Source organism: Felis catus, chromosome C2, assembly GCF_018350175.1.
Source record: "Felis catus isolate Fca126 chromosome C2, F.catus_Fca126_mat1.0, whole genome shotgun sequence".
NCBI lineage: Eukaryota > Metazoa > Chordata > Mammalia > Carnivora > Felidae > Felis > Felis catus.
Window position 1 is genome coordinate 54,362,679 of NC_058376.1, and position 27,131 is coordinate 54,389,809.

Genomic DNA, 27,131 nt, shown 5'->3' on the forward strand with positions numbered 1-27,131 from the left:
ACATACAGGTTCTTTTAAAACACCTTTCTGTTTTCCTTGGCTTCTCCAACTTTTAACAATTTCCTCATGAAATCCCTACCTCTTTGCTCGATGAAATGAGATCATGCTCTTGAATGTAATTTGTAAACTATAAAGCAGTGTACAAAGGCAGTTTATTGTTGTCACTGAAGATCTCCCAAGTAACCCAAGTCAGGTCTGATGAGTAGTGTTCATGATGTGTGTTTCAGAAAGCAGAGTAAAGTCCAAAGTTTTATAAATAATATTTCCTTTTTCATTCTGAAAGTATACATGCTGAGGAATGTAATATTCTATAAAAATGGAAAATAAATATTTAACCTAAATCTGACCATCCAACATTAGCCATTTTGTCTTCCTTTTTGTCTTTGCCTATTTTCTTACAGGTGTGGTCATATTATATTTACAATTTTGGATCCTGGACTTGTCCATTAACATTATAATAGAAAAACTTTTAATGTTATTATATATCCCATAACATCCTATAAAATGTAATATTTTATTGAAATTCTACACACAAAAATGCCAGTACCATTAACCTCTTAAACCTTTGAAGATATTCAAAAGTTTCCCTTAAAACACCCATAAATTTTTCCAGCTATTCCCTCTAATTAAACTTGCCTTTACTCAAACTTACTATTAAAAATACATACATGCACATTAAATAGGTTAATTGCATGGTATATAAGTTATATCTCAATACAGCTGTTATTTCACAAACATTACAATAAAAAACAAATATTAATCCATTCCTTCCTAAATGTGATTACATTTTAATTACTTGATAGTGTAGCTGGATAATTTATTGAAATATTAATTTGTGTTTTGGCCTGTGTATTTTTCTCTGCTCTCGATCCCAAATGTTAGTCCAGGATTTTGTATGTCTTTTCTTCAGAGGTAGAAGCTATATGAAGTAAATTTTCCTTCCAACTTCAATAAAAATCTAAATTCACTGAAGAGTTTCTGCAAGATTTCCAAGAGAGGGAAGGGAGAAAGGGAAGACCATTTGAAAGGACCAAGACAGGAAAAATAAGTGCTGTTCTCAACTCTTGGAGAAGCCAAGGGTAGAGAGGGAACAGGATTCTGGGTAGGTGGCCTGGGACTGGGATACCTGGCAGGGCCAGATCCCCGGTGTCAACATGATCAGCCTCACCCAAACTTGCCTTGCCTTGGCAGTGTCAGCAAAACATCAGAATTCCTGAGGCAATAGGTCCTCATGGATCGGCACAGGTCCCAGGGGAAAAAAAGGTTGACCCTAGGGTAATCAGAACCATTTTCCAGAAGCTCTGTGAGAAAATTCAAGAGAATCTGGCAATGGTGCATGAAATCTTTCACGGATAGGAAGTCCCCACAATCACAGACTGGATCTTTCACCAGCCTAGAGGCCAATGATGTGGGCTCAGATTTAAACTGGTTTACAGGATAGAAAGAAATGGAATGATTTTTTACTAAGAACATTCATAATCACTATACTCTAGTGCTGCAATTGTATAGACTGCAATTATTTTGTAAATATCACTTCAGGTATGATATTACTAATCAGTTTCTTAAAGGGAGGATTTTTTTCTCCCACAGTGGAGTAGTACTGCTCTATTTTAAATCTGAAAGAGGGGCAGCTGGGTGGCTCTGTCGGGTAAGTGTCCAACTGTGGATTTCGGCTCAGGTCATGATCTCATGGTTTGTGGGATTGGGCCCCGTGTTGGGCTCTGTGCTGATGGCAAGGAGCCTGCTTGGGATTCTCTCTCTCTCTCTCTCTCTCTCTCTCTCTCTCTCTCTGCTCCTCCCCCATTTGCACACGCTTTCTAAATAAATAAATAAATAAATAAATAAATAAATAAATATGAAAAAAATAAATTGAAACCTGAAAGTGATCTTGTAGATCCATCCCTGTCATTTTATAGATTAAAAACTTGAACCCACAGGTTTGATGAATTCCCCAGAATCACAGAGGTAAACCTGAGCTCGAATCAAGTATCCTCACTCCTAGGCACATATCCTCCACTTTCTCGGAATAGTTGCAGTCTCCACATTATGGCACTGGCAGGCATTACCAAGTCCTTTCAGACAGCCTTATAATTATTTACTCTATGGATACAGATTTTGAGTTGGATAATCATCCTATGTTGACTTATAAATCCTGGCTTTTGTGTGATTCACCTGAGAAGGGTGGGCTTTCAAATTTGTATATATCACCAGAATAATGTCATTGCCACCTAAGTCACACATTTTTCCATGGCCTTTCTCCTAAGAACAGTGGCGAACACCTGTCATCGTTATATATTGTATAAGAAAAGCACATTATTCCAAGATTTGTCTCTTTTAGAGTTCCTACAGTGATTTCCAAAAGACACACTCTGACCTACATTTTTACTACTTCTTTTTTTCTTAAGTTTATTTATTTATTTTGAGAGACCAAGAGAGCACGAGCAGGGGAGGGGCAGAGAGAGAGAGAGAGAATCCCAAGCAGGCTCTGTACTATCGGTGCAGAGCCCTTTGTGGGGCTCGATCTCACACACCGTGAGATCATGACCTGAGCCAAACTCAAGAGTCGGACACTTAACCGATTTGAGCCACCCAGGCACCCCTATGTTTTTATTACTTCTCTAACATGACAATGAGGTAATTCGCAAGTAAGAACTAGCAGAAATGACAGCATAACGTGTAAAAGGTCAGAAATACTGTGAAGCAAAAGAATGATATGCTGAGCAAGGGTGAGTTTTACATAAAGATATGCAAATAACACAAGAGTAAAATGAAATAGATGCTTTCACTTGTTGTACACGAGCTAGAAACATCAGTATGGAGTGGCACGAGTATGCACAGTTTATTATGACACTTGCAGAACTGTTCCCTTCACTGTCATCCCTTGCATACTGGTTAAACATTTGTTACACATTTTATCACCATTTAAGCGCTTTTCCTACTCACTAGCTTAGAAGCAATTTTAAATTCCTACTCTGAGAAAATAAAACTGCCATTAGAAGAAAACACATTTACTTTGATTTATTCCTATCAATACTTTTTAATTCAAAAATATATTTTTCTGGTTCCACCTTTGTTTGATAATTGCAACTACACATTATGGTTTTTGTTGAAGGCATCAACAGATAATTTTTTTATGTGGTAACCTCACTAAATTTTGTACTCTAAGGTTTGGGCTTTATTTATGAGAGTGGTTTTCCTCGTTATATAAATATGTTAACAGTTCTCTCTGGTAAACAGATTATGTTGTCATATTACCAGGTCACCAAATGCTGAAGTTAAAGTTCAGAAATAGGGATGTCAGGGCACCTGGGTGGCTCAGTCAGTTTGGTGTCTGACTCTTGATATCAGCTCTGGTTGTGATCCCAGGGTCATGGGATCGAGCCCTGTGATGGGCTCTGCACTGAGTGTGGAGCCTGCTTGGAATTCTCTCTCTCTCTCTCTCTCTCTCTCTCTCTCTCTCTCTCTCTCTCTCTCTCCCCCTGCCCCTCTGAAGTGTGCTCTCTCTTTCTCTCTCTCTCTCTCAAATGAAAGAAAAAAAAAAGAAGAAATAGGGATGTCATGTGGACAACCTGACAGCTCTGACAAGAACTTATAGGATCAATAACTTTTGAGAAGTTTCCTCAGCCAGTATTGGGTCCTAAGTATTCTGAGACTAGAAATGATACTGTGAACATACTCAGATTTAATCAATTCAAGTAAGTAATTCATATTTAAGAAATTTAAAAAATGTAATAAATATAAAACTAATCTGGGGCACCTGGGTGGCTCAGTCAGTTGAATCTCTGATTCTTGATTTTGGTTCAGGTCACGATTTCACGGTTCGTGGGTTTGAGCCCCGCATAGGGCTCCATGCTGACAGCACACAGCTTGCTTGGGATTCTCTCTCTCCCTCTCTCTACCCCTCCTCTGCTCATAACTCTCTTTCTCTCTCTCTAAATAAATAAAAATTAATGAAAAAGTAAATAAAACTAGCCTATAAAACTAGATTTACTCCTTTATAATGGTAGGAAGAACTTGGGTGATGAAGTCAGCATAACCGGGTTCTGATCCAGCCTCACCACTACTAACTGTGAGGGCAAGTTACTGAGTATCTCTGAGACTCAGTGTTTGCATCTGTGAAATGCAACATCATGAGGATTAAAAGAAATATATAAAGTACCTAGCACAATGCCCAGTATTAGCGCATGGTGGCTGGCTATTATGATGAGCATGATGATGATAATAACAATGAGGAGGAGGGGTTGGGGGGAGGAGAAGGAGGAGGGGGTGGCTGTAGGAATCACAGGGATTAAAGACTCTGTTGGCTGATCCACATATTTTCTTCTTAAGTTCAAAGACACTCAAGACAGAATTAGAAGGCACTTGTGTACAAGACAATCAGAGCAAAGTGAATTAAATGGAATATTACAAAAGCTTAAACCTTCATGCCATCAGGATCTGGTAGATTCATCTGTACTCTAGGTCCTTACCCATTTGGGAGATAGGATAAGTTTTTTTTTTCTATTCCAGTGCCTAGAACACTGCTTGGCAAATGGCACTTGACTAATAGTTAATGAATAAATACGTTGAGCACCCCAGTCCCAACAGTGCAAGAGATAGTGATAATTCCTTTATCTTTGGTTCACCTATTTCTGAATTCAACAAAGGTATTGCTCACTTCTATTTCTCTCCAATCCCCACACTATATGAACACAGAATTTCTTCAGTAATATAATCAAGGGATCCACAGGTTTCTCTGTTACATCAATCACATTTAGACATTGTCTAATTAAACTCAAATCACTTTGTCATTCACTGCAATCATATTTCCAAATTCTGCAAGTTCTGCCTTATAACCTAACATATGCTTATGATAGAGACTGGCTAGATGCTCCTGAAACTCATATTTTCTTTGTTCTGGAACACAGCTAGATTACATTTCTCATGACCAATTCAGTTATGTGTGACTACATTATGGAGCTCTAACCAGTGGAATGTGTGCACAAGTGATTTACATTTCCAAGCTTGGCCCTTAAAAGTACCTATTTGCAATTCAGTTCTCTATCTTCCTTTGTCCAAATGAATGTAGAGAATCTAGTGGCCCTAGAAGATGGTGGAGTCAATGAAAGGAAAAGCCCTGGTTCCCAGAAAAGTCACATGGAGCACAGATTTCCTTCCTCCTCACCATCACATGTATACATGTCTACCCTCATTGGATTGTGACATGAATGAGAAATATATTTTTATACTATTAAGTCACTGAGCTTTGGGGGGTTATTTTTTGTGGTGGTTAGCCTGTCCTGAGTAATTAGAACTATATTTATATCACTCTACTGACTTTATTTTAAATATATATACACCTTGAGTACTTGGAATGGTTCATTTTTGTCCTGTAGTCCATATTTACATGGTTACCTAAACATAGCCTTTTTCTTCTGTTCTCCTAGTCACCCATATAACCAAATTGATCAATAAGCAATCCATTTTTCCCCTAAAATTCCATTTGTCTTCCTTCCCATTACCTACGTTTTGTTTAATAGAACTCTGATTTTCCCACCTGGATCACTAAAACAGCCCCCTATATTTTCTGCTTGTCCCGAGTCTTTCATTCCTTCAGTTCATCTCCAAGTCCTTGCCAGAGTGATCTTTCTGACACGAAAATCTGATTTGGTCATTCTTCTGCTAGGAATTCCATAAGTCCCCATCACCTCTTGATTAATATCTAACTAAATGAGCCTTCTTTTAGAGTCTTTTTGCTTGTTTCTCCTTCATCATACACCCTGAATATTATGGCTCAATGGTTCCCAAGTGTGAATCTAAAATACCTAGGTTCTGGGGCACCTGGGTGGCTCAGTGGGTGAAGTGTTTCGGCTCAGGTCATGATCTCATGGTTCATGAGTTTGAGGACTGCATCAGGCTGTCTGCTGAAAGCACAAAGCCCATTTTGGATCTTCTATCCCCGTCTCTCTGCCCCTCCCCTACTTATGCTCTCTGTTTCACCCAAAATAAATAAATAGACTTAAAAAAATAATAATAAAATAAAATACCTAGGTCCCCAGACATCATGGAAGAGTTCTGGAACACACAAAAAAAGTGGTCTAGGCCATTATTTGTTGATTGAACAAATGATACAGCTTGAATATATATGCATTACAATTAAATTAGTTAATGTACATAATGCATGCAATAGAGATCAGCTATTGTTAACACCGTCATCTTCCAAATGTATGTATTTGCTACTGTGATTAACAAAATAAAAATTTACTTAAATGTAACTATTTGCAATATATTTCTCAATCATAGGATGTTAAAATATAACTACTGTCATGTGCATCAGGGGCTCAACATTTTGAAGTTAAAACACACTTGACTGTTTGGGAACTACTACTCTAGCCATCCCAAGCTATCTGCAATTCCTTGAACGGACAGTGACATTGATTCTAAAAATGTGGTGGATTTTGTGGCTTGGCTTGCCCAACTTCTCTAGAAAGCTGATGCTACTTTTCTCAACTTTTTTTCTAAGTTTTATTTATTTATTTATTTTTAAGTAATCTCTATACCCAACATGGGGCTTGAACTCACGTGCCCAAGATCAAGAGTAACATACTCTACTGACTGAGCCAGCTAGGCGTCCCTTGACTTCTTTTGCAGCAAGAGTTTTAAATGCATAAAATAGATGTACCCCTGTGAGATGTAGATATTTAAAACAGAGCTGAGGCCATGGTCCTGCTCTCCTGCCTGTTTTTCTACTGGCTAGCAATTTTGTAGAGATCCTTTTCCCTGGCAGAGTTCCAGCAGCAGCATCAGTGGACGGCAATGTGTTCTTGGACTGAATAATTCCAGTCATGGCCTCAGTATGACAGTACTGTAGTCTTTTGGGAATCAGTCCTGGTGGGCCAGCCCGTAGCCTATTTTTATGGCCCTTCCATAATTTTGTCCTAATTATCCATGCATCCTAAGTCCTTTCCTTCTTAAAATGACTACTTTGGTTTCTCTTTCCTACATTGAACCCTGACAAATACAGATCTTGGAAAGTACAGTAGTTTCCCTCCCCCCCCCACCCCCCCCGACTGCTTATCCATGGGGGATACATTCCAAGACCTCCAGTGGATGCCTGAAACCATAGATAGTACCAAACCACCAAACCCTATGTACATGCATATATGTATATATGACTTTTATGTATATATGTTTTTACCTACACATATACACGTATGATAAATTTTAATGTGCAAATTAGGCACAGTTAGAGATCAACAATAATAATAAAATAGAACAATTGTAACAATATACTGTAATAGAAGTTACATGAATGTGGGCTTTCTCTCTCAAAAGATCTTATTGCATTGTACTCACCCTTCCTGTGATGATGTGGGATGATAAAATGCTTACGTAATGAGAGAAAGTGAGGTGAATAACACAGGATTGTGACGTAGCATTAGGCTACTACTGACTTTCTGATGATACATTAGAAGGAGGATCATCTGCTTCCGGACCACGGTTGACTGAAGGTAACTGAAACCACAGAAAGCAAGGCCACAGGTAAGGGTGGGCTACTGTATTGCTCTAATATGAAATGTATGTTCCCTCCCCAAACTTCATCCTCTTCCCGTCCGCAGTTCAAGTGTCTTCCTAGGAAGCCTCACCAACCCCCTCAGCTGAGCCAAATACTTTCCTTTTTGCCCCAGTCATAATCTTAGGGTGGTACTTCTCACTACTATAGAAAAATGGTTTATATTTGCCTATTACTTGTCTCTAAAAATGAACTAGTCAAGCTACTTTTCATTAGTTATGCTTTCCCAGGCAGGTGCGCCATAAGGACTTGTGGAGTGAATGAATGAACAAATGAACAAATAGGAATGTCCAAAAATAACAAGAACCAGCGAGTAACCAACCCATAAAGGAGGAAATGCAGCAACATGGGAGAAGACATGTGTAGTTCTCTTGGTACCCTGTGCAAGTATATGTAAAATAAGGCAGAGCTGAAATGCCATGAGTCTACATATGTTCTCCTTAGACCCCTAACAAAGACACCCATATGGTCTGGACCAGGGATTGGCAACTTTTTCTGTAAAGGGACAGACAGTAAATATTTTAGGCTTTGTGGGCCATATGATTTCTGTCACAACTATGCAACTTGGCTATTTTTGAGAGAAAGTGGTCATATACATAAGCAGATAATATATAAGTAATGGGAGTAGGTGTGTTCCACTAAACCTTTATCTATGAACATTGAAGTAGGAGTTTCATATAATTTTCACGTGTCACAAAATATTACTCTTTTGATTTTTCTCAACTGTTAACAAATGTAAAAACCATATAAAAACAGGTTTGGGGGGAAGGAGGGAAGGGAAAGCAGATTTGGCCTCCAGGCAGATCCTTAGTTTGCCAATCCCTAGTTCAGAAGGTTAAGGAAAGGTGTGGGTTTGCGGAATGGAGTCACTTTGATATTTTTTTAGCAGACTTTTGTGTGCATTTCAATTTCTTGCCATGTAAAATGGAGGTTATAATATATACTTATATTACTACTATAATTAACTCTGATATAAAAATAATGATGATAAGTAAAAATGGGGGCTTTGAGACCTTGCGGACATGCCTTTGTCACTTGTAGGTCTCTCCAGGTTTATAAATACTGAAATATTTTAAGTGTTTGATAGATAACATCTGATGGTAAGGCCCTGAAATTCCATGTATATGGCAAAAATGCTGATGAGCAGGGGCGCCTGGCTGGCTCAGTCAGTAGAGCATGCGACTCTTGGTCTCAGGGTCGTGAGTCCAAACCCCACATTGAGAAGAGAGGTTACTTAAAAAACTAAAGAAATCAAATAAATGTAGGATTTCTTTTTAAAAAAAAATACTGATGAGCAGTATGTGGTAAGAAAGCATTCTTCCCTTCATTTACACCATGAAAAGTAAAGAGGCACAAATAGTATGAAGATTACCACTCCACTTTTGTTCCTATCCAAAAATGGACAAATCACCTTAATTGCAGTTTTCAATAAAGTAGATGTCAAGAGATTAGAGGCCCACACATTATACCTGTTTTAGTTTCTAGGAGAGAAATTTTCTTGGAGCTTTTCAAAGACTCACAAAATTAGAGAGGTGGAGGAGATACCTCCTCCCACCTGCAATTCCCAGCTAAGAAAGTCTTGGACACAGAACTGTCTCATGATAGCTAGTGGGCAGACCCCAGACTCTGAATTCCACTGCAGGGATCTTCCTCCATTATTAGCCTTAAGAAAAAATTATGCTACTTTGTTTTAATAAAAATTGTCTGAAGTTAAACCCAATCATGGCTTTATAACTAAATCACAAATGTTTCCCTGAGTTGCAAAGGATTTCTGTTACATAAAACACAGAGATGTAGCATAAGAAGCCCTAATTTCTCCTCTTTTACTGATAATATTTCCTAAGGTCTTGAGACATGAAACCAAAGGGAGAAAGGGAAGAACATTCTATGGCCTTAGAGACAACAGGTGAGTCAGGTCAAAAAGAAAATCAACAAAAACAGTTCTTGCCACTGAATGGGCGAGCATTACTAAATTCCTTCTACTGGCTTTGCTGCTGCATTTGAAGAATTAAAGAATGAGGCTCCACTTCCTTTAGGCATTCCAGCCTCTCACGTTTACCTAGTTACCCAAGGATAGTGAACTCTGTATGACTTCATGGCATTTCTCATTCCCTCTGTGTTTAAACAATAGAGTAAGGCCTATCCTGATCATCCCCATTTAAAATTGGAACACCTCTACGCTCACACATAGTCTCCCTTCCCCTGTTCTCTCTTTTTCCATAACACTTATTCTGTTGGCATATTACGTAATTAGCTTATTTACTCTGTCGTCTATTATATTGCTCCCCTCAATTAGAATGTAAGCTCCATAAGGGCAAGTATTTTTATCTGTTTTGTTCTCTGATTTGACTAGTGCACCTTGCACAGAGCATGCACTCAGGAAATATTTGCTGAAAAAAAGAAACTGAGAAAATGAAGAATAGGAAGTTAGGCACATCTTGACATATCACATGGTTACATTCAAAAAAGTCTTGCACAGGGGCGCCTGGGTGGCGCAGTCGGTTAAGCGTCCGACTTCAGCCAGGTCACGATCTCGCGGTCCGGGAGTTCGAGCCCCGCGTCGGGCTCTGGGCTGATGGCTCAGAGCCTGGAGCCTGTTTCCGATTCTATGTCTCCCTCTCTCTCTGCCCTTCCCCCGTTCATGGTCTGTCTCTCTCTGTCCCAAAAATAAATAAACGTTGAAAAAAAAAAGAAAAAAATTAAAAAAAAAAAAAAAAAGTCTTGCACAAGGTGCAAAGCAAAGATGGAGACAATAGAATCCTAAGAAGACAGAAGAAAGAAGTCTGAGTGAGAGCTACCGCATGCCAGGCATACCACAAAGAGCTTTCTATCCATCATCTTACTCTTCCCACAGCTACGATCACTCTACCTTACAGTTGATGAAACTGAGGCTATAGAACTTGTATGGGTTCACACATCGGGTGAGGGGTGGACCCAAGACTAAAAAATCCACATCTGACTCCAAAGCCCATGTGTGTAACACTGTTTGGTGCAGACTATGTAATTCTATCCCGTGGAGTGTGGATGGGGCCATCTTAGCACATAGGCCAAATTTTACTAAAGTGGCTAAGTGGACAGGTTTCTTTTGTAGGACACTAGCTGATTCATGTGGAAGAGATTTTGCTTTCCTGAGTTGCAATCTCCAAATTTACTACCTAAAGAATGTCTATTTAGGAGGTGCCTGGCTGGCTCAGTTGGTAGAGCATGTGAATCTTGATCTCAGGGTTGTAAGTTCGAGCTCCACATTGGGTGTAGAGATTACTTAAAAATAAAATCTTAAAAAAAAAAATCTAGGAGGATCTCCTAAAAATATTCTCTTTTTTTTTTTTTAAAGTTTATTCATTTATTCATTTTGAGAGAGAGACAGACACAGAGCACATGAGCGGGGGAGGGGCAGAGAGACAAGGAGAGAGAGAGAATCCCAAGGAGTCTCCACATTGCCAGTGCAGAGCCTAACATGGGGCTCGAATCCATGAATTCATGGTTTGTGGGTTTGAGCCTTGCATGGGGCTCTGTGCTGACATCTCGGAGCCTGGAGCCTGGAGCCTGGAACCTGGAGCCTGAAGCCTGCTTCAGATTCTGTGTGTCTCTCTCTGCCCCTCCCCTGCTCGCACTCTGTCTCTCTCTCTCTCTCTCAAAAATAAACATTAAAAAAAAATTAAGGGGCCATTGGGTAGCTCAGTCAGTTAAGCCTCTGACTTTAGCTCAGGTCATGATATTGCGATTCCTGAGTTCGAGCCCTATGTCGGGCTCTGTGCTGACAGCTCAGAGCTTGGAGCCTGCTTCAGATTCTGTATTTCCCTTTCTCTCTCTGCCTCTCCCCTGCTTGCAGACAGACACACACACACACACACACACACACACACACACACACACACACTGTCTCTTTCTCAAAAATAATTAAACGTCAAAAAAAATTTTTTTAAGGTAAATCACCATTGTTTCACCAACCAACCAATCACTGAAACCACAGAACTTCAAATATCCAAATCTGTCATGTTGTCTGGGCAGTAGAAAATGGCTTAGCAAGCTCAGTGTTCACAGATTCAACATATTGGGGGCAGCAGGCATCAGATCTGCCTCCATGGCTCATGCGTCTCTTTGCCTGTAACCACGTAGGTCAGGCAATGTAAAGGTAGAGATCTTGCCCCTGCCTTCATAGGTGTCTTTCCCTCCCTCTCCTCCACCCCGAAACTCCCACTGACACTTTTACACGTACACAGTATTTCTTTTCTGTTTACAAACTGGAACGTGGAAATATAATTTTTTACTGCCTTCATGGATAACAAATTTCTTCTAGAAGCAGAGTCAGGGAGCAAGTGCAGGCATCTGGCCTGACGTGATCAAAATGGATCTTGAGTAGTGATCAGGACAGAAGGGTCAGGTTGGGGATAGCGTGGGAATACATGCCAGGAGTATATAAGACTTTAAGGATTGGGGAAAGAAAGGCCAGATTTAGCAAGTTCAACTATGGAGAAGTTTGTGTAAACCAGGGGTTCCCCATGGACTCCAATCATACATCTATTACATTTGCCCCACCCTCAGCCCTACCACAGTAACAAGGATAAGGTAATAGTTTAGCTGTTACCACCACAAGCAGGGAAAGGCAAATGTTTCTGAAGGCTATGAGAGAAAGTAAATCATTATTAATCAAGTGATTTGGAATGGTGGTTAAGGCATAGAAAACAAAAAGCTTTATGTCCTGTGAAGATGTTAGGGTGTGTCTCATAAATGTTTCACACAAGTTACTATTTATTTAAAAAAAATTTTTTTTTCAACGTTTTTATTTATTTTTGGGACAGAGAGAGACAGAGCATGAACGGGGGAGGGGCAGAGAGAGAGGGAGACACAGAATCGGAAACAGGCTCCAGGCTCCGAGCCATCAGCCCAGAGCCTGACGCGGGGCTCGAACTCCCGGACTGCGAGATCGTGACCTGGCTGAAGTCGGACGCTCAACCGACTGCGCCACCCAGGCGCCCCCACAAGTTACTATTTAAAGAAGAAGCACAACCTGACAGAAGGAGCTTCCAGAGTACAGCTCACATGTGTGTGGTCTAGTCATTCTTAAACTGAGGTGTTGATAAAATTCAGCTGGGTTGGTATATTTATTTGAAATTCAGAGACTTCTTCACACGTCAGGGCCAGGAATCTGAATTTTAAACAAGTCACCTGGGTGATTCTGATGAACCACATTTTGAAAAATGCTATCATAAGACTGCTGAGTGCTAAGGGTGCAGCGGTAATGTGGAGCTAAAAACGAATTCTTGTTCTACTACTGACATATGTTAAGAATCCTAAACAAGTTAAGTCAGAAGTGCATAAATACTCTGAAATTCTTCAGTGTTACCTAAATAATTGTGAACACCACTATGTTGTAAAAAAACAAAAACAAAAACCAAGAAACCAGAAGGAAATATTTAGTTCTTTCCATCCATTGCAATTACTGTGCCACCATATTAAATTTTAGCAATCTTCAAAGAATAGCCCACCCAAATTTCTCAAGCATTTCAATGATCACCCCATGGGAAATAAAATTTCTATTTATCTTCCAGTGCTCCATATCATTGGACACAAAACATTCCTCTATATAACAATCCTTAGTTAAACAAAAGCTACTATTTATCGTCAGGGATTGTTTTTACATGCACAATCTTGTTTAATCCCCACAACAAGCTGTAGAGGTAGGAATCACACTAATCCCCATCTTCCAGTTTAGGAAACTGAGGCCTCAGGCTTGGTAGGTTTAGGAAGTTTGTCCAAGGTCATACAACTAACTAGTAAGTAGCAGAAGCAGTGTTCAGATCTTTCTGACTCCAGAAGCCCCAGCTCTTAAGCTCTAAGCAATTCTGCCTCCACTGGGAGCCTCAGTTCACACAGACCCTATGAACATGCACAGATAAAGCAAATATCAATACAAATTGCAAAGCTTACTGAGGATACACGATCCCAGTAGAGTAACAGGTCTCTTCCATAAGAAATGACATAAAATCAAAATGTAATTATGCCTCTCCAAAATATAAAAAAATCTAAAATCTACATCAATATCCAGTGTTTGTCATTCTTACCAAACATGATTTAACTATGGAAATAGTCATTCTTATTGCCAGCACATAAACTTTCTTTTTTGTTCAATGTAGCTGCCACCTGAAATCTTCCGTGTGTAGTATTTCCTGACATATCTTCTTATAATTACTAATACTTCTAAACTTTTTTTCCCTGAATATTCCTAATACCTTTAGCCTTTTATTGAAATTTCTGAAGCAACAAAATAATCTTGGGGCGCCTGGGTGGCTCAGTTGGTTAAACATCTGACTTCAGTCATGTCATGATCTCACAGTTCGTGGGTTCTAGCCCAGTGTTGGGCTCTGTGCTGACAGCTAGGAACCTGGAGCCCGCTTTGAGTTCTGTGTGTCCCTCTCTCTCTCTGCCCTTCCCCCACTCACTCTGTCTCTCTCAAAAGTAAAATAAACATTAAAAAAAATAATAATAATCTCTCCCAACCATTCACTACTACACACAAACCCTAGAATTTAAAAACGAATAAAACTGACCACAAAAATCATAAAAAAGACATGTCCAAAAGTGCCATTTTCTTTCACTTAGAATATAAAGCCAACTTAAGAATCTATATATCTCATAATTCTGCCTTTTTCCTTCCCTGACTAAAGAAAACCTCTTTACTCTTTAAAACAGCTAAACCTTGGGCAGCCTCAGATCCTGCAATTGTTCCTTCAGTTTTAGATTCTTCCAGCACTGTGAACTGGTTGTTCTGCCTCTTTCTGAATCCAAGGAGCATTGTTTTAAATGTTTATTTTATTTTTGAGAGAGAGAGTGAGAGTGCACATGCATGCGTGTGTTAGGGGGAAGGGCTGAGAGACAGGGAGACAGAGAATCCCAAGCCGACTCCATGCTGTCAGTGCAGAGCCCAACGCCGGGCTCGAACTTGTGAGATCATGACCAGAGCTGGAATCAACAGTCTGATGCTTAACTGACTGAGCCACCTAGGCGCCCCCCCAAGGAACTTTTTTATTATGTTGTATATCACATCTGTCTCCACTGCTAGAACATAAGCAGGAACTGCATCTGCCTGGTGTCTCTTGCAAGAGCCACCGTACCTGGCAAAGAGAAGGCACTTAGTAAATGTTGAATGAATTAATGAATGATTGACCCCACGAAACTAGTGGCTCCTAGAGCTTGGTTCTTTCTTCCAACCTCACCGGAATAATAGGTGCGCTTTACTGAATGCCTCTTTCTTTACTTCGCTCAGGATTGCAAAGCCATGATTTCGCAGATGACCACCAAGACCATGGACCAACACTTCTCCATTCATCACTTTGAGATAACTTTCCAATTGATGGCTCCCATTCTTTTGGAGTGCTAGAGACCACTCCAATCTGTGAAGGTTGGGAGATCCAGCCCCCAAATTAGGAAGGGAAGCCTTGATGGAGTGGTGGAGGATGAAAAAGTGAAGGCTTTCTGCTGCCTGTTTTTCTCCTCTCAACAGAACCAAGTCTGCCTGGAGAGAAGGAACTCTGGGACTCTACTTCGCAATTAAGGCTCGGCAGGAAGGACACACATTGTCTAAGTCAGGATGATGACAGGATACCTGTTCGTGTGCAGCCACTGACTTGGTGATGTCTACAGTAGTTGGGCACTTAGAAGGCAGACAGACCCTTATCCCTCTGTCCAAGGCTAGGGACCCAGGTACTGCTGAAGAGGCTTTCTGTCTCTAATTCAGAATTATCTACTTAGAGGAAGGTTTTCTTGGTATTTACTGCCTCCGCCTCCCCAACCCTTCTCGGGTCACATCTGAATGCAAAGTCAGAGCCAAGGGTGGGTGGCTTCTGAACTCATCTCAGCCTTACTTCCTCAATTAAGTCTTTCTTCCTTCCCTTCCTGTTTCTTTCCTTCTTTTCTCTTTTTTCTCCCTTCTCCTTCAATGTGGTGACAAGCAAAGTAACTCATTTCAGTTTTTCTTTTTTTGAATACATCTGGCCAAAGGGCAGTACTTTAACAAACTTACAAGAGTCAATCTGAAATTCAGAAAGAAAACTTCAGCAATTCAGCAGATTAGAAAGTTTGTTTTTAAATGAGGAAGAAGATAGTATTGTAAGAAAAAGTGTCAAGCGACAGAAAAGGAAACCATCACTTTCCAAATAGCAAAGTACTCCTAAAACCTGGACTCAATTCTTTGGTAAAGAGACTTCAGCCTAATTTGAGGAAGTGTATTTAATGCCGCCTTTTCAAGCACCATCACATTGTTCTTTTTAAAGCTGTCCTTTCTGGTAGGTCAACTTCAATATATTTGCTTGTTTGTTTTCAGGAACTCCCATATGGTGAAGGTGAGCCTAGAGGTGAATTCACACAAAACCCTTCATTCAACACAACCCTTCCCCTTCCCTTAGTTTTATCTCTTTTAGCTCAAGAAATCATTGTTTTAGTTAACTTCTCCATTGTATGCCTCTCCTGTCAGTCCTATTCCACTTCACGAAAAAGCAACCTTTCTGCCAGCTGTACTTCCGGCATTGCAGCTGGACCTTCAATGTCCCCGGCCTAATGCCTACCTCCACTTCTTTTGGGGTTTAAATTATAGCTGTTGTCTCTTGCTGTAACCTTACCTGTGCAGTGAATCTAACAAATCCTCCTTTCTTCAGCTAGTTTGAGTAGCTTGCTATAGAATGTAACAGAAAGTAAAAAATATGTTAAAAAAAAATTAAGAGACCACCTAGGCACTCTAAATGAGTTGAGAGATCCAAGATCTATTGAATAATATCTGAGAGTCTAGGGAAAACATGTAGTAAAATTTGAACTGTTGAAGACCAACTGAAATCCTCTCTGGAAGGAATCAAGGAATATAACAAATAAATGTACAGTATTAAGAAATCACTTACTTCTGAACATTATGTGGGTATGAAAACCAGGCCATAAACATTCCGAATAACTGCACTGAAATTTCTTAGGATTAAGAGGAAAAAGGTGGATTCTGCAAATTATAGGTGGTAAATGAGACACTGGGTCTAGATAAGATTCTAGAAAGTTCTAGGTAACAGAATTACTCCTTATAGCCTCCCATTCTGGTATTTACTTAAGAAAACTGTTTCTGTCCATAAACACCAAAAGGGCAGCCCTCTGAAACAGGTGAACACTTGCCCCTGACCTGGGGACAAAGACAGCAATGAAGGTAATGCACTTTTGTTTCCAAGCCTGATTATTCTTATTGCCCTTGAGTTCTGCGAGAGACCCCAATATTTGCACAATTAACTTCCCCTTTTTCTTAAGCTTATCTGAGTGGATTTATGGTCCTTGAAATGAAATGAAATGAAATGAAATGAAATCTAGGGTAGGTAAAGGAAGGAAGAAAAATCTGGGCACACTTAGACTCGGCGGCGTACGGTCACTGAGACTAGCCTAAGCCTATTTTTCTATTGTAACAGGGTTCATAACTTGATAGCTTAGTTGCACTGTGGCTGTTGGAGATGTTACAAATCTGTTTTCATCTGCCCAGCATCTATTTGCCTTCTCTTACTAGTACTACAATTTTACTTTGGGAAACGAAAAGCCTTCTTCATATGCAAGCTTCTCCCCGCCACCCCCCCCACCCCCCACCCCCCACCCCCCCTTTTCTTTTTTTAAAGTTTACTTTTACTTTCAAAATATATTTGCTACATGCAAAAGAATAATGTAACATCTATGTAAGTTATCAAAGCAACACCTGTGAGTCCACCAAGAACAAGAATGTTACCAATACGTTGCATCCACCTAAATTTTTCTCTCCAAACTCAACTCCCTGAAGCCTCCACCACTGGCCTATCTTCTCTACCCCAGGTAAACATGCAATCTGGTTGGGAGAGTCAAGCAAAATGTCATCTTCTATTAAACAGTTCTTTTTTGTTTTTAATGTTTATTTATTTTTGAGAGAGAGACAGAGAGAGAGAAAGAGATCAAGTGAGGGAGGGGCAGAGAGAGAGGGAGACACAGAATCTGAAGCAGGCTCCAGGCTCTGAGCAGTCAGCACAGAGTCAAACGCAGGGCTTGACCTTGTGGGGCTCAAACTCACCAAGCTCTAGATCATGACCTGAGCAGAAGTCAGACACTTAACTGACTGAGCCACCCAGGTGCTCTGCAAAATGTCCTCTTCTAACTGGACAAAGGGTGAACTTAAAACTTGGGTAAAGGTGATTGGACTCTTCCATTCTATTCTCTTTGTTGACATAAAGAAAGGATGGAAGGAGTTTGAGCAAATTCATCATAATGAGAACAAAGATATTCTCACTTGAAAGTGATCTCCTTGAGTTGACAGTATTCTTGGGCTTTCTGGGATAAGTTCCTTAGCTTTTCTTTTATTTCTAAGAGCCATTCCATATCCTTCCAAAATTACCTGTTTTCACTGTAATTAATCAGTTAGTATACCCCATTCACCAAAGAATTCTTCTCTAACTAACATTAGTGAATGAAAATTATGAAAATTTCATAAAGCCTTTTCTTTGATAAAGCCACATCAGGTATTATCATGAGTGGGCTGCAAAAAAAAAAAAAAAAAAGAAAGAAAGAAAAAAAGGTAGGATGAGAGTGAAATTGAAAAATAATGGTCACCTCTGGGGAGAATGGAGAGGAATTGGAACACAGAAAGGGGCTTCAGTTGTATATAAAATATTTTATTTCTTTTTTCTTTTCTTTTTTTTTTTTTTGCAAAGTAGGCTCCACTCCCAGCATGTAGCCCCACACAGGGCTTGAACTCATGACCCTGGGATCAAGACCCGAGCTGAGATCAAGAGTTGGACGCTTAACTAACTGAGTCACCCATATGTCCCTAAAATGTTTTATTTCTTATAAATAAATCTAAGGCAATTAATAATATGTTAAGAAATAAAGTGTCTACATTATCACCATATTAATCTTTATACATTTATTTAGGCTTAAACTTTTTTTTTAAGTCTTATTGTTTATTTTGAGAGACAGGCAGCAAGTGGGGGGTGAGACAGAGACAGAGTGAGAATCCCAAGTAGGCTCTGCACTGTCTGATACGGGGCTCCATCTCACAAAGCTAGAGACCATGACCTGAGCAGAAATCAAGAGTCAGACGCTTAACCAACTGAGCCACCCAGGCGTCCCTTTAGTTTTAAATTTTTTTAATTTAGGTGAAATTAGGTGTCTCTATCACAGGTTCAAGAATTGTGGTCATGGGAGTGCCAATAAATAAATAATGTTAACCTTTTGGGAGATACGTGCTCTGGGTTCTGCCTTAGACAGTGCTTTAAACATGACTTGGAAAAATGTAGAGAAGGCATCAGATTTGTGAGTGGATGAAAGATGGTGAGATCAATAGCAAACATGTTGAATGAAATCGTCAGCACACAAAAAAAAAGTTAGCAAAAAAAAGTTAGTAAGTGCTGAGCAAAGCTTTAACCCATGTTGTTATAAATCCTGAGCCTCAGTTCTTAACCACTGTATAACATCAGGGTTATACAGGCTTATGCCTCAGTTTCCCCAAAATAAATTATATGATACAGAATGGAGGAGGCATGGCTTAACAGCCCACATTTAAAAAAACGTTTATTTTTCTTTTGTGAATAAGCACAATATCAGTTAGCAGAGAGATGTGACTGCCAAAAAAGCAAGTTCCATCTTAGGCTGCAGTAATAGAAATTTTGTATCAATGATAAGAAAGTCATGGTCAGGCTGTACTCTACACTGCCTCAGTCTTCCCACCCCCACCCCCACCCCCCACCTGCTCTAGATGTCCCATTTGAAGGAACACCAACAAAGACAATAGGCAGTGTTTGAGAGGAGACCAAGAATTGAAAATGGTGACCTACGAAGAATGTTCTAAGGAAATAAGACTGTCTGAAAAAGACACAACTCAAGGCAGGAGGGGACCATGATAGCTGTCTTCACATATTTCAAGTGCTACATGGAAGAGGGATTAGATTGTTCTGTGTGGTAACAAAGGAATAGGAAAAAGAACAATGGATAATACTTAGAGGAGAGAATTTATGTTCAATATCAGGAAGAACTCTGTGGTGGTCAAAACTGTTAGAAAATGAAATAGATGGTCTTGGGAAGAAGGGAGTTCCCAGGAGTTGGATGTGTCATATTAAATGGTCCTCATTGGGGGTATTGTTGAAGCTTGTCATGAGATGCTGGCTAGAAAGACCATCTAATGCTAATGTCAGTGCTTACTGGTTTTATTATCAAATCCATTAGTGTAAAATCTTCGTCCACTTAGAGACCTATTTTTACGGTATGATCCTTAAGAGACTCCTTGGTGACTTCCCCTCCTTCTCTCGCCCAGGGCAGAGGGTTTGCAGAACTAGCTGTCTAGAACCTTAGTACTAATTCAGCTTTGCTACTAGTTGTATAATACTGAGGGAATCATTTACACATTACTTGCTTTAATTTTCTTCATCTTTAAAAAGAAAGTCCCTTTCTCTGTCTCACCTAGCTCATGTGGATATTAGTGAATATGCTAGGCCATCTCACATGTATCTAAGATATCTCAGATGGGTAACTCCCCATTTTGTGAGATACCCAACTTTCTCTGGCACCACTCTCATCTCTTTGTTCTCTTTGATCCTTCTTATAATTTATAGACTTTTAGTTTGTTTTTACTTCCTTTGTTCTTTGTTTTGCAAATCTTCCTTGAGTTACTGTTACATGTTAGGCAATGTGCACGTTATTATGCTAGCCACTGTTGTAAAATAAAACGATCAGCAAGACATCATCATTTCTTTAGGTGTTTCTTTTCTTTACACACAAATAATGTAATACAAGGCAAGGCATTTGAATGCCTTAAGAGTAATCTAGATCAAATGCCATAGAAGATCACAGGAGAGGGGGAATTCCAAGATACTTTGCCAAAAATCACTCTAGGAAAGCTGGATAATCTCTTCCTTCATTGCTATCTTCAACTCTGCTGGGATCTAGTATAAGGTGGTTCTCTTCACAATTAGGCACAATTAGGAATTTTTGCATTGGTGCTAAAAAGTGGTTCAACCGCCCGTTGCAATTTTTAGTCCCTTTGATTTGGCCTTGAGGAGAGAGGTATGCTCTATTTTTTTTTCTTATAGAGGAAAAAAAAGGGAAGCTAGCAAGGTCAAGGACAAGTCAAAAACTGTTATTTAAGGCAGACCCTCATCACTGTAACGACCTAAAGTTTCCAAGGGCAAAACAAAGCTGGTCTCAAAAAGGGATTTATTACAAGTTTGCCTTTTTAGGTGCCTAGTAATGCTCACTCAGTGGGATGTTTGCTTTAACCTGGGATCTGTCTGACATCCCTTTTAAGTACAGAGATGCTGGAATTGGCAGAATGGAGGCTGAAGGGAAATTACAAACACTGGGTGAGTAAGTTGCAACAGGTTCCATGAACTCTATTTGATGTTCTGATTAAGTCTTAGAAAACGCTCTGTAAAGCAGCTGTTATTGGCTTTTTCTGTGTGAAATATAAATAAAATTAATATTTACTGAATGTTCAGTAGGTTCCAGGCTTCAGTATTCTACATGGATTATTTCATTTATGGTTAGTCTTACCATCCCTATTTTACAAATAAGAAAACGGAGTCTTAGAGTGATTAAGGAATTTTTCCAAGGTCACAGAGTTAGGAAGTGGTGAAATCAGGATTTCAACTAGGACTGTATAAAGAAGCAGTGTATAAATAAGGAAATAAGGGTGCCTGGTTGGCTCAGTTGGTTGAGCGCCACACTCTTGATTCTGGCTCAGGTCATGATCTCATGGGAGATTAAGCCTTACATTGGGCTCAGCACTGACAGCGAGGAGGCTGCGTGGAATTCTCTCTCCTCCTGCTTGTATGCATGAGCACATGTGCACACGGACGCTCTCTCTCAAATATAAAAACTTAAAACATTTTTTAAAATAAGGAAATGAATGTTATTTATAGACATGTTTACATAAATGTAGACTTATACACATGTGTATACACACATATTTAAATTTAGTCTCCCAAAATTACTTTGTAATAGAAGATTCCTATCAAATACAATTAAGAAAATGGACAATCAAGGCCATGAGAAGGAGAAGTGTGCTAACCTTGTAAACTCCACTTTTGTTTGATCATCAAATCTGAAAACAAGAAAGGAAAAATGTAGACCTTTTTATTTAAAAAAAAAATTTTTTTTCAACGTTTATTTATTTTTTGGGACAGAGAGAGACAGAGCATGAACGGGGGAGGGGCAGAGAGAGAGGGAGACACAGAATCGGAAACAGGCTCCAGGCTCTGAGCCATCAGCCCGGAGCCTGACGCGGGGCTCGAACTCACGGACCGCGAGATCGTGACCTGGCTGAAGTCGGACGCTTAACCGACTGCGCCACCCAGGCGCCCCAGACCTTTTTATTTTTAAAATTTTTTATAGAACCTTTTAAATGTCCTTTTACAGAGACAACAATCAGTTGTTTTGATTTTAATAACCTCCTATTATGAAAATTGAATAAACTCTATAAAAGTTATTATTTTTCTGGATCATATTAAAAAATGTTTCATTTATTTTTGAGAAAGTGTGAGCAGGGAGGGGCGGGGCAGGGTGGGGGGAGACAGAGGATCTAAAGCAGTCTGAAGCTCTGCTGTCAGAACAGAGCCTTATACGGGGCCCAAACTCAGGAACTGTGAGATCATGACCTGAGCCAAAGTTGGAGGCTCAACCAACTGATCCACCCAGGCACCCCTTTCTTGATCATATTTTCAATTTTTGAGTATCACTGCCATTTAAAATGTCTTAATATTCATTCTCAAATGAGAGTATAAAAATATAAAAAGTATTTCCTAAATGGTAAAATACCATATTATATTAAGTTCTAAGCCTCTTTTCCTTAGCGGTGAGGTCTTATCTATTATACAGGAGACTGATAGTCCATTCCATTGCTTCTCCTAAGAGCAGGCAATTTTCCTTTTCCAGAATCTGGCATACACAAGTGTCTAACACATAGATCCCTCTCAATAAAGGATCTGCAAAAGAATATTGAATGATAGCTTATACTGCCATATGATGCCTAATACACCACCAATATATAAAATGCATCTTAAAAAATGTGTCATTCTCCCAATTTAAAGCCTCTGTGGACTCACCAGTTTTCCAGTAACAGTAATGTCTTGCAGTGAGACGTTTCTATGCACTTCTATATGCTCTCTTGCATCAGTCCTGATCAACATCTTGCACTATCAGAGGTCTCTAAAGTTGAATGCAAAACTTAGGGGCATGTGCTAAGACTGTATCACAGGAGTGTAGGAAGAAAATGAAACTCTTAATTTTATTTTTCAGTTCATGCCTTTTCATTTTGTTTTTGTGAGGATATGCTTTGTATTGGTAAATACTATATCCATGTAGTGGTGCACTTTAAAGACACAAAGAGGGAGAGACAGAGAGAGAGACAGAGAGAGAGAGAGAGAGAGAGAGAGAGAGAGAGAGAGATGGAGAGAGAGAACATGCTCAAACACTTTGCTGATAGCAACATGTGATCTAAAAGTTTGAAAAGTGTATCTGTAAATAATTCTGCTAAGCTAAGCATCATTCAGCCAAAAAAAAACAAAACAACAACAACAAAAAAAACACAACCCAATCTTTGCAACCATAAAGAAATAAAGGATGTTTTCCTATGGTTGGGGTTGGGGGTTAGGGGTTAGGGGTAGGCTGGTCTTTTATATTTTTCATAAAATAAATACCCTAGCAAATAATCACAACATTTAACTCAGCAATTAAATACAGCAGCTTGTTTTGACTGTTTTTTTTCCTCCTCAGAAAAGAGCACAGTGAAATCCCGAGAAAGTTTTTCTGATTTTCCTCCATTTGCCTCTTATCCCTGAAGTTTGTCATTTGGAAGGAAGGAGTATCAAGTTACTCAAAACTAGAGTCCTGGGTTTACGTTCCTTCTTCACTGCTATTCTGTGTAATATCGAGGAGGTTATATAATTTGTCTCTGTCTCATTTCTCTGATGGGTAAAATAGAGATAATAATGCTGAGCACCTACCTCATTGCAGTGTAGTGTGGATAAAGAACACTTTGTTCCATCTTTCAAATAAATGCAAAGTGTCATTAATACAGTTTTTAATATTATCAGTTTAAAATGCAGTGGTTTCATGTACTTTTTTCATTTTAAAGGTTATTTTCCTTTAAAAAATAAACGAAATAGCACATTTCTAAATACCACTATTTGTTTTCTAAACTTCATAAACTTAAATGTTCTCTCTGTTTCTCTTTTCCACTCTTACACACACTCATATATACACACGCTCATTTGATAACTTTATGGAAGTGAGAGAAAAACCTTAAGATGGCATCAAGGAAATAAAAGGAATTTGAAGTAAGTTCTCTTCAGTTTTCCTTTAAGTTTTAAAGCTATGCATCTAGGCCATAAAATCGTTGTGTTTATTTAATCTTCAAAATGTTTGTGTTTAAGAATAATTCACAGACTCTTAAATCAGAAGGAATCTTAAGAAAACATCTGGGGTCTATGATAATGTCTGGCACATAGTAGATGCTGAATAAACATTTAATGAAGGGAACTGGGGGGAGCTTCTTATTTTAATCTTAAAAAAAAAGAAAAAGAAAAAAGTAACCCCAAACCAACTCCGAGCGTTAAAGAGGTAAGTTAGTTGCTCTAGATTGTTCATCTAGTTTAAGCATGGGGTCTAGAATTTATTCCTCTTAATTTCCAGCTTTGTTACCCCCCCTCCCCCCACCCCCCAACCACCCAGCAGTCTGTTGACTTGTTTATATAGGACTGCCAAATGTAATCTGCCAAAGATGGATCACAGGAAAAAAAAAAAAATCAGAAAGAACAGTCTTCTTTGCCTTTACTATGCCCAAAAGTCATCCAGCATGTGATGTTCACGTAGGATATGAAATATGTAAAGTAAATATCATATACAATATGCAAAATATAAATCATATATCGAGCGACTCGAAACGTCTATTTTTAAGGGAAGGGGTCAATAGACAATCTTTCAGGACTTATTCTACCTTATAGCACCGTTTGTATACCCACGCAGGTGATTTGTGGTAGTCTGACTAGCTATAAGTAGACAGGTTTTTTCAGCAAAACGTTTATCTTTGTCTCTGTGTATTGTTGTATTGATTTTTCTGAATTTACCTATGAACGAGGCATTAACAACCTCAATGCATTATAGCCCCAATAAACTTATCTTGCACTATTTTGGCCTAAGCGATAGCTAACCCATTGACCAAAGAAATCCAGGCTGCTAAAAGCCTTTCTTGGCCACTTGTTAGCCAGGTCAGGCTGTAAAATCATAACACAATGCACGCCTCTTCCATGGGGCACCACACGGCAGCGATTAAAAAAAAAAAAAAACCCTCACTTCCATATCCAGTGGAGTTGTAGTTTATTACTATAACCCTCCCAAGTCAAAAGGACACCAGTTTCAAGCCTAGCAACTTGGTGCAGACAAGGTTTTTCCTCCTTACCCTACTCTGCTGGGCCTCTGTACCTGTCCTCTCCTACTGTCTACAGGTCCCGAACATTAGAAAATAGAAAATGTGATGATCTTTGTGTGTCTCTGTAAAATGTGTGTATGTGTGCGTGTGTTTGGGTGTAACGGGCCTTCTGTTTGGCCGCGCGGCCTGTCTGTCAGGCCGCGGGCCAATGGCAGGCTGCCTTATATAAAATGAGTGTTTTCAGTCTCTCCGGGTTGCATGTACTGTATGTGGAGCAGTGTACAGTGAAGCGGAGGCAGAGCGGCTCCGCGAGCTCCTCTCCACTTTCCCATAGAGGAACCCTGACTGGCCGCTGAGGGCGAGCCACACACACGCCCTCACGCCCGGCGAGCCCGCGAGGTAAGCGCCCCCCATCCCCAGCCCTTCCCGGGCGCTCTCCCCGCACTTTCTGTTTTCCTACTCACTTGCGAGCCGCCGGGCTGCAGCCCCAAGGACTCCGCGGCAGGAGCAGCGGCGGCGGCGGCGGCGGCGGCGGCAGCCGGTAGGGTGGACTTGAGGAAGACGGAGGGAACCCCGCGCGACCGGAGCCGCCGCTGGCCGCTCCGCTCCCCGGGCACTTTCCCCCTCCGCCAAAACTTTGGGTCGGGAGAGGTCGGGGGCGAGGGTCGCGGCGGCCGCGCCGGCGGGGGGCGGGGGGCGCGGAGGCAGTGCCCTGCGGGCGGGAGGCTGGGGGCCGGGCTGGGGAGTAGTAGGCCAGCCGGTGCCAGGCTGCGTTTGCAACCAGCACCTCTCGACACACAGGCAGCGCCGCCCGAGAGGGGCACGGGAGCCGGGGCGCGGGCAGAAGCAGCCCGAGGAAAACAACAACAGAGCCAGCCCTCACGCCGGCGGGCGGCTCGTGGCCGCCCGGGGAGCCCCAAACTTCATCTCGGCGAAAGTACGTGGATCCCAGCCTGCCGGGGAGGTGGGGCCTGGGGAGCTGGGGCAGGGGAGGAAGGTACGAGGAGCCAGCCCTCGGTGGATTTATTGAACGTTTCGTGTGCGTCGGTGACCGGGAACAGCAGCCCAGTTGCTCGTTCATCTGGAGAGTTGGGATTTGGGTGTTCCGGCCCCGCAGATCGGTGCCCTCTCACCCCCCACCCCTAACCAAATGCGCGGCGAGTAGAGAAAGTGCTGTTTTAGTGCCAGAGTAGCCAGGAGGAAGAATAGGGGGAGAGGGGGAAGAGGGCGAGGGAGAAGGGGAGAGAGAAGAGGGAGGGAAAGCGGGAGGGGGGGGGACGAGAGCGAGAGAGAGGGAGAGAGAGAGAGAGAGAGGAGAGAGGAGAGAACGGGAGGGAAGAGAGGAGGGGGAAGAGGAGGAGGGAGGCTGTGTCAGGATTTTGCTTGAATGTGGGATTATGTTGTGTCAATAAGTTTAAGGTGGAGAGAGCGAGGCTGGGGGTGGTGGTGGAGGGGAGGAGGAAGGCCTTCGCTGTTTAAAGTCTTATTTCTGAAGGTAAGTTATGGCATTGCATGGTCGCGATGACAGAAAACTTGCAGATCCTTTATCCGGGGATGGGGTCGATGCCTCTAGAAAGAGCTCCCCAGTCGTCTTAAGCCACACTCGTGTTACACTGTTATTTGCTGCGATCCGGGTCGCTAGTAAATTACAGAAATCAGACTCGAGGTTTCTTTTCCTCCTCCACCTCGTCTCGTTCGCTTACCCTCAGAAATTTATTATTTTTTTTTAATTTCTTGGTATTGTATGAAACTTAACGTAACTGTGACCAAACCCGAGTCCAGTAATTTACAAGGACCCTAAATCCAAGAATCTGGAACACGTTTATGTGTGAAATATCCGCGATCATTTCTGCTAAATGAGGAAGGTAAAACGAAACGATGCAAAAAGCTAAGACACAACATGTACGACAGAGGGGGGGGGGGGGGAGAGACGGAGAGAGAAGCTATTTTTTGCTTTCCTTTCTGTAGAAAGGAAAATAAAGCGTGCATTCCCCTTCCCTCCCGGTGTGTAGGGTCTAGTCAATATTTTAACTGTCTGAGGACAAATTAGTCCAGGTGGATCTTGTTGAAAAGTTTTCGCGAGGTGGGGTGGAGGTGGGGGCGGTACGAAGGGGAAGGTGGGTGGAGGTTGTGGGGGATGGGGACGGAGCGAGCTCTGCCACTGCTAATGGTCATTGG

At 40.8% G+C, this 27,131-nt stretch overlaps 2 protein-coding genes across 7 annotated transcripts in view; one reads left to right on the forward strand and one right to left on the reverse strand.

Moving 5' to 3' along the window:
- Window positions 1-7,067: 7,067 nt before the first annotated feature.
- On the reverse strand, window positions 7,068-26,151 carry LOC123379943 (protein enabled homolog). Its single transcript, XM_045036891.1, has 2 exons — window positions 25,418-26,151; window positions 7,068-7,494 (listed from the first exon to the last, which is right to left on the reverse strand). Exons 1-2 carry the CDS (start codon window positions 26,032-26,034, stop codon window positions 7,368-7,370), a joined length of 744 nt encoding a protein of 247 aa, XP_044892826.1. The 5' UTR covers window positions 26,035-26,151; the 3' UTR covers window positions 7,068-7,367.
- The window catches only part of BBX (BBX high mobility group box domain containing), a 286,976-nt gene continuing 285,042 nt past the window's right edge, over window positions 25,198-27,131 (forward strand). For 4 of the 6 annotated variants that reach the window (XM_019839647.2, XM_003991606.5, XM_019839650.2 and 1 more), the window contains exon 1: window positions 25,198-25,352. The gene's annotated coding sequence lies outside the window, so the exon portion shown is untranslated. Of the gene's footprint in view, window positions 25,353-25,754; window positions 25,891-26,430; window positions 26,449-27,131 lie in introns of those variants that run through there. The other 2 variants (XM_045036888.1, XM_045036889.1) reach the window with 2 other exon arrangements.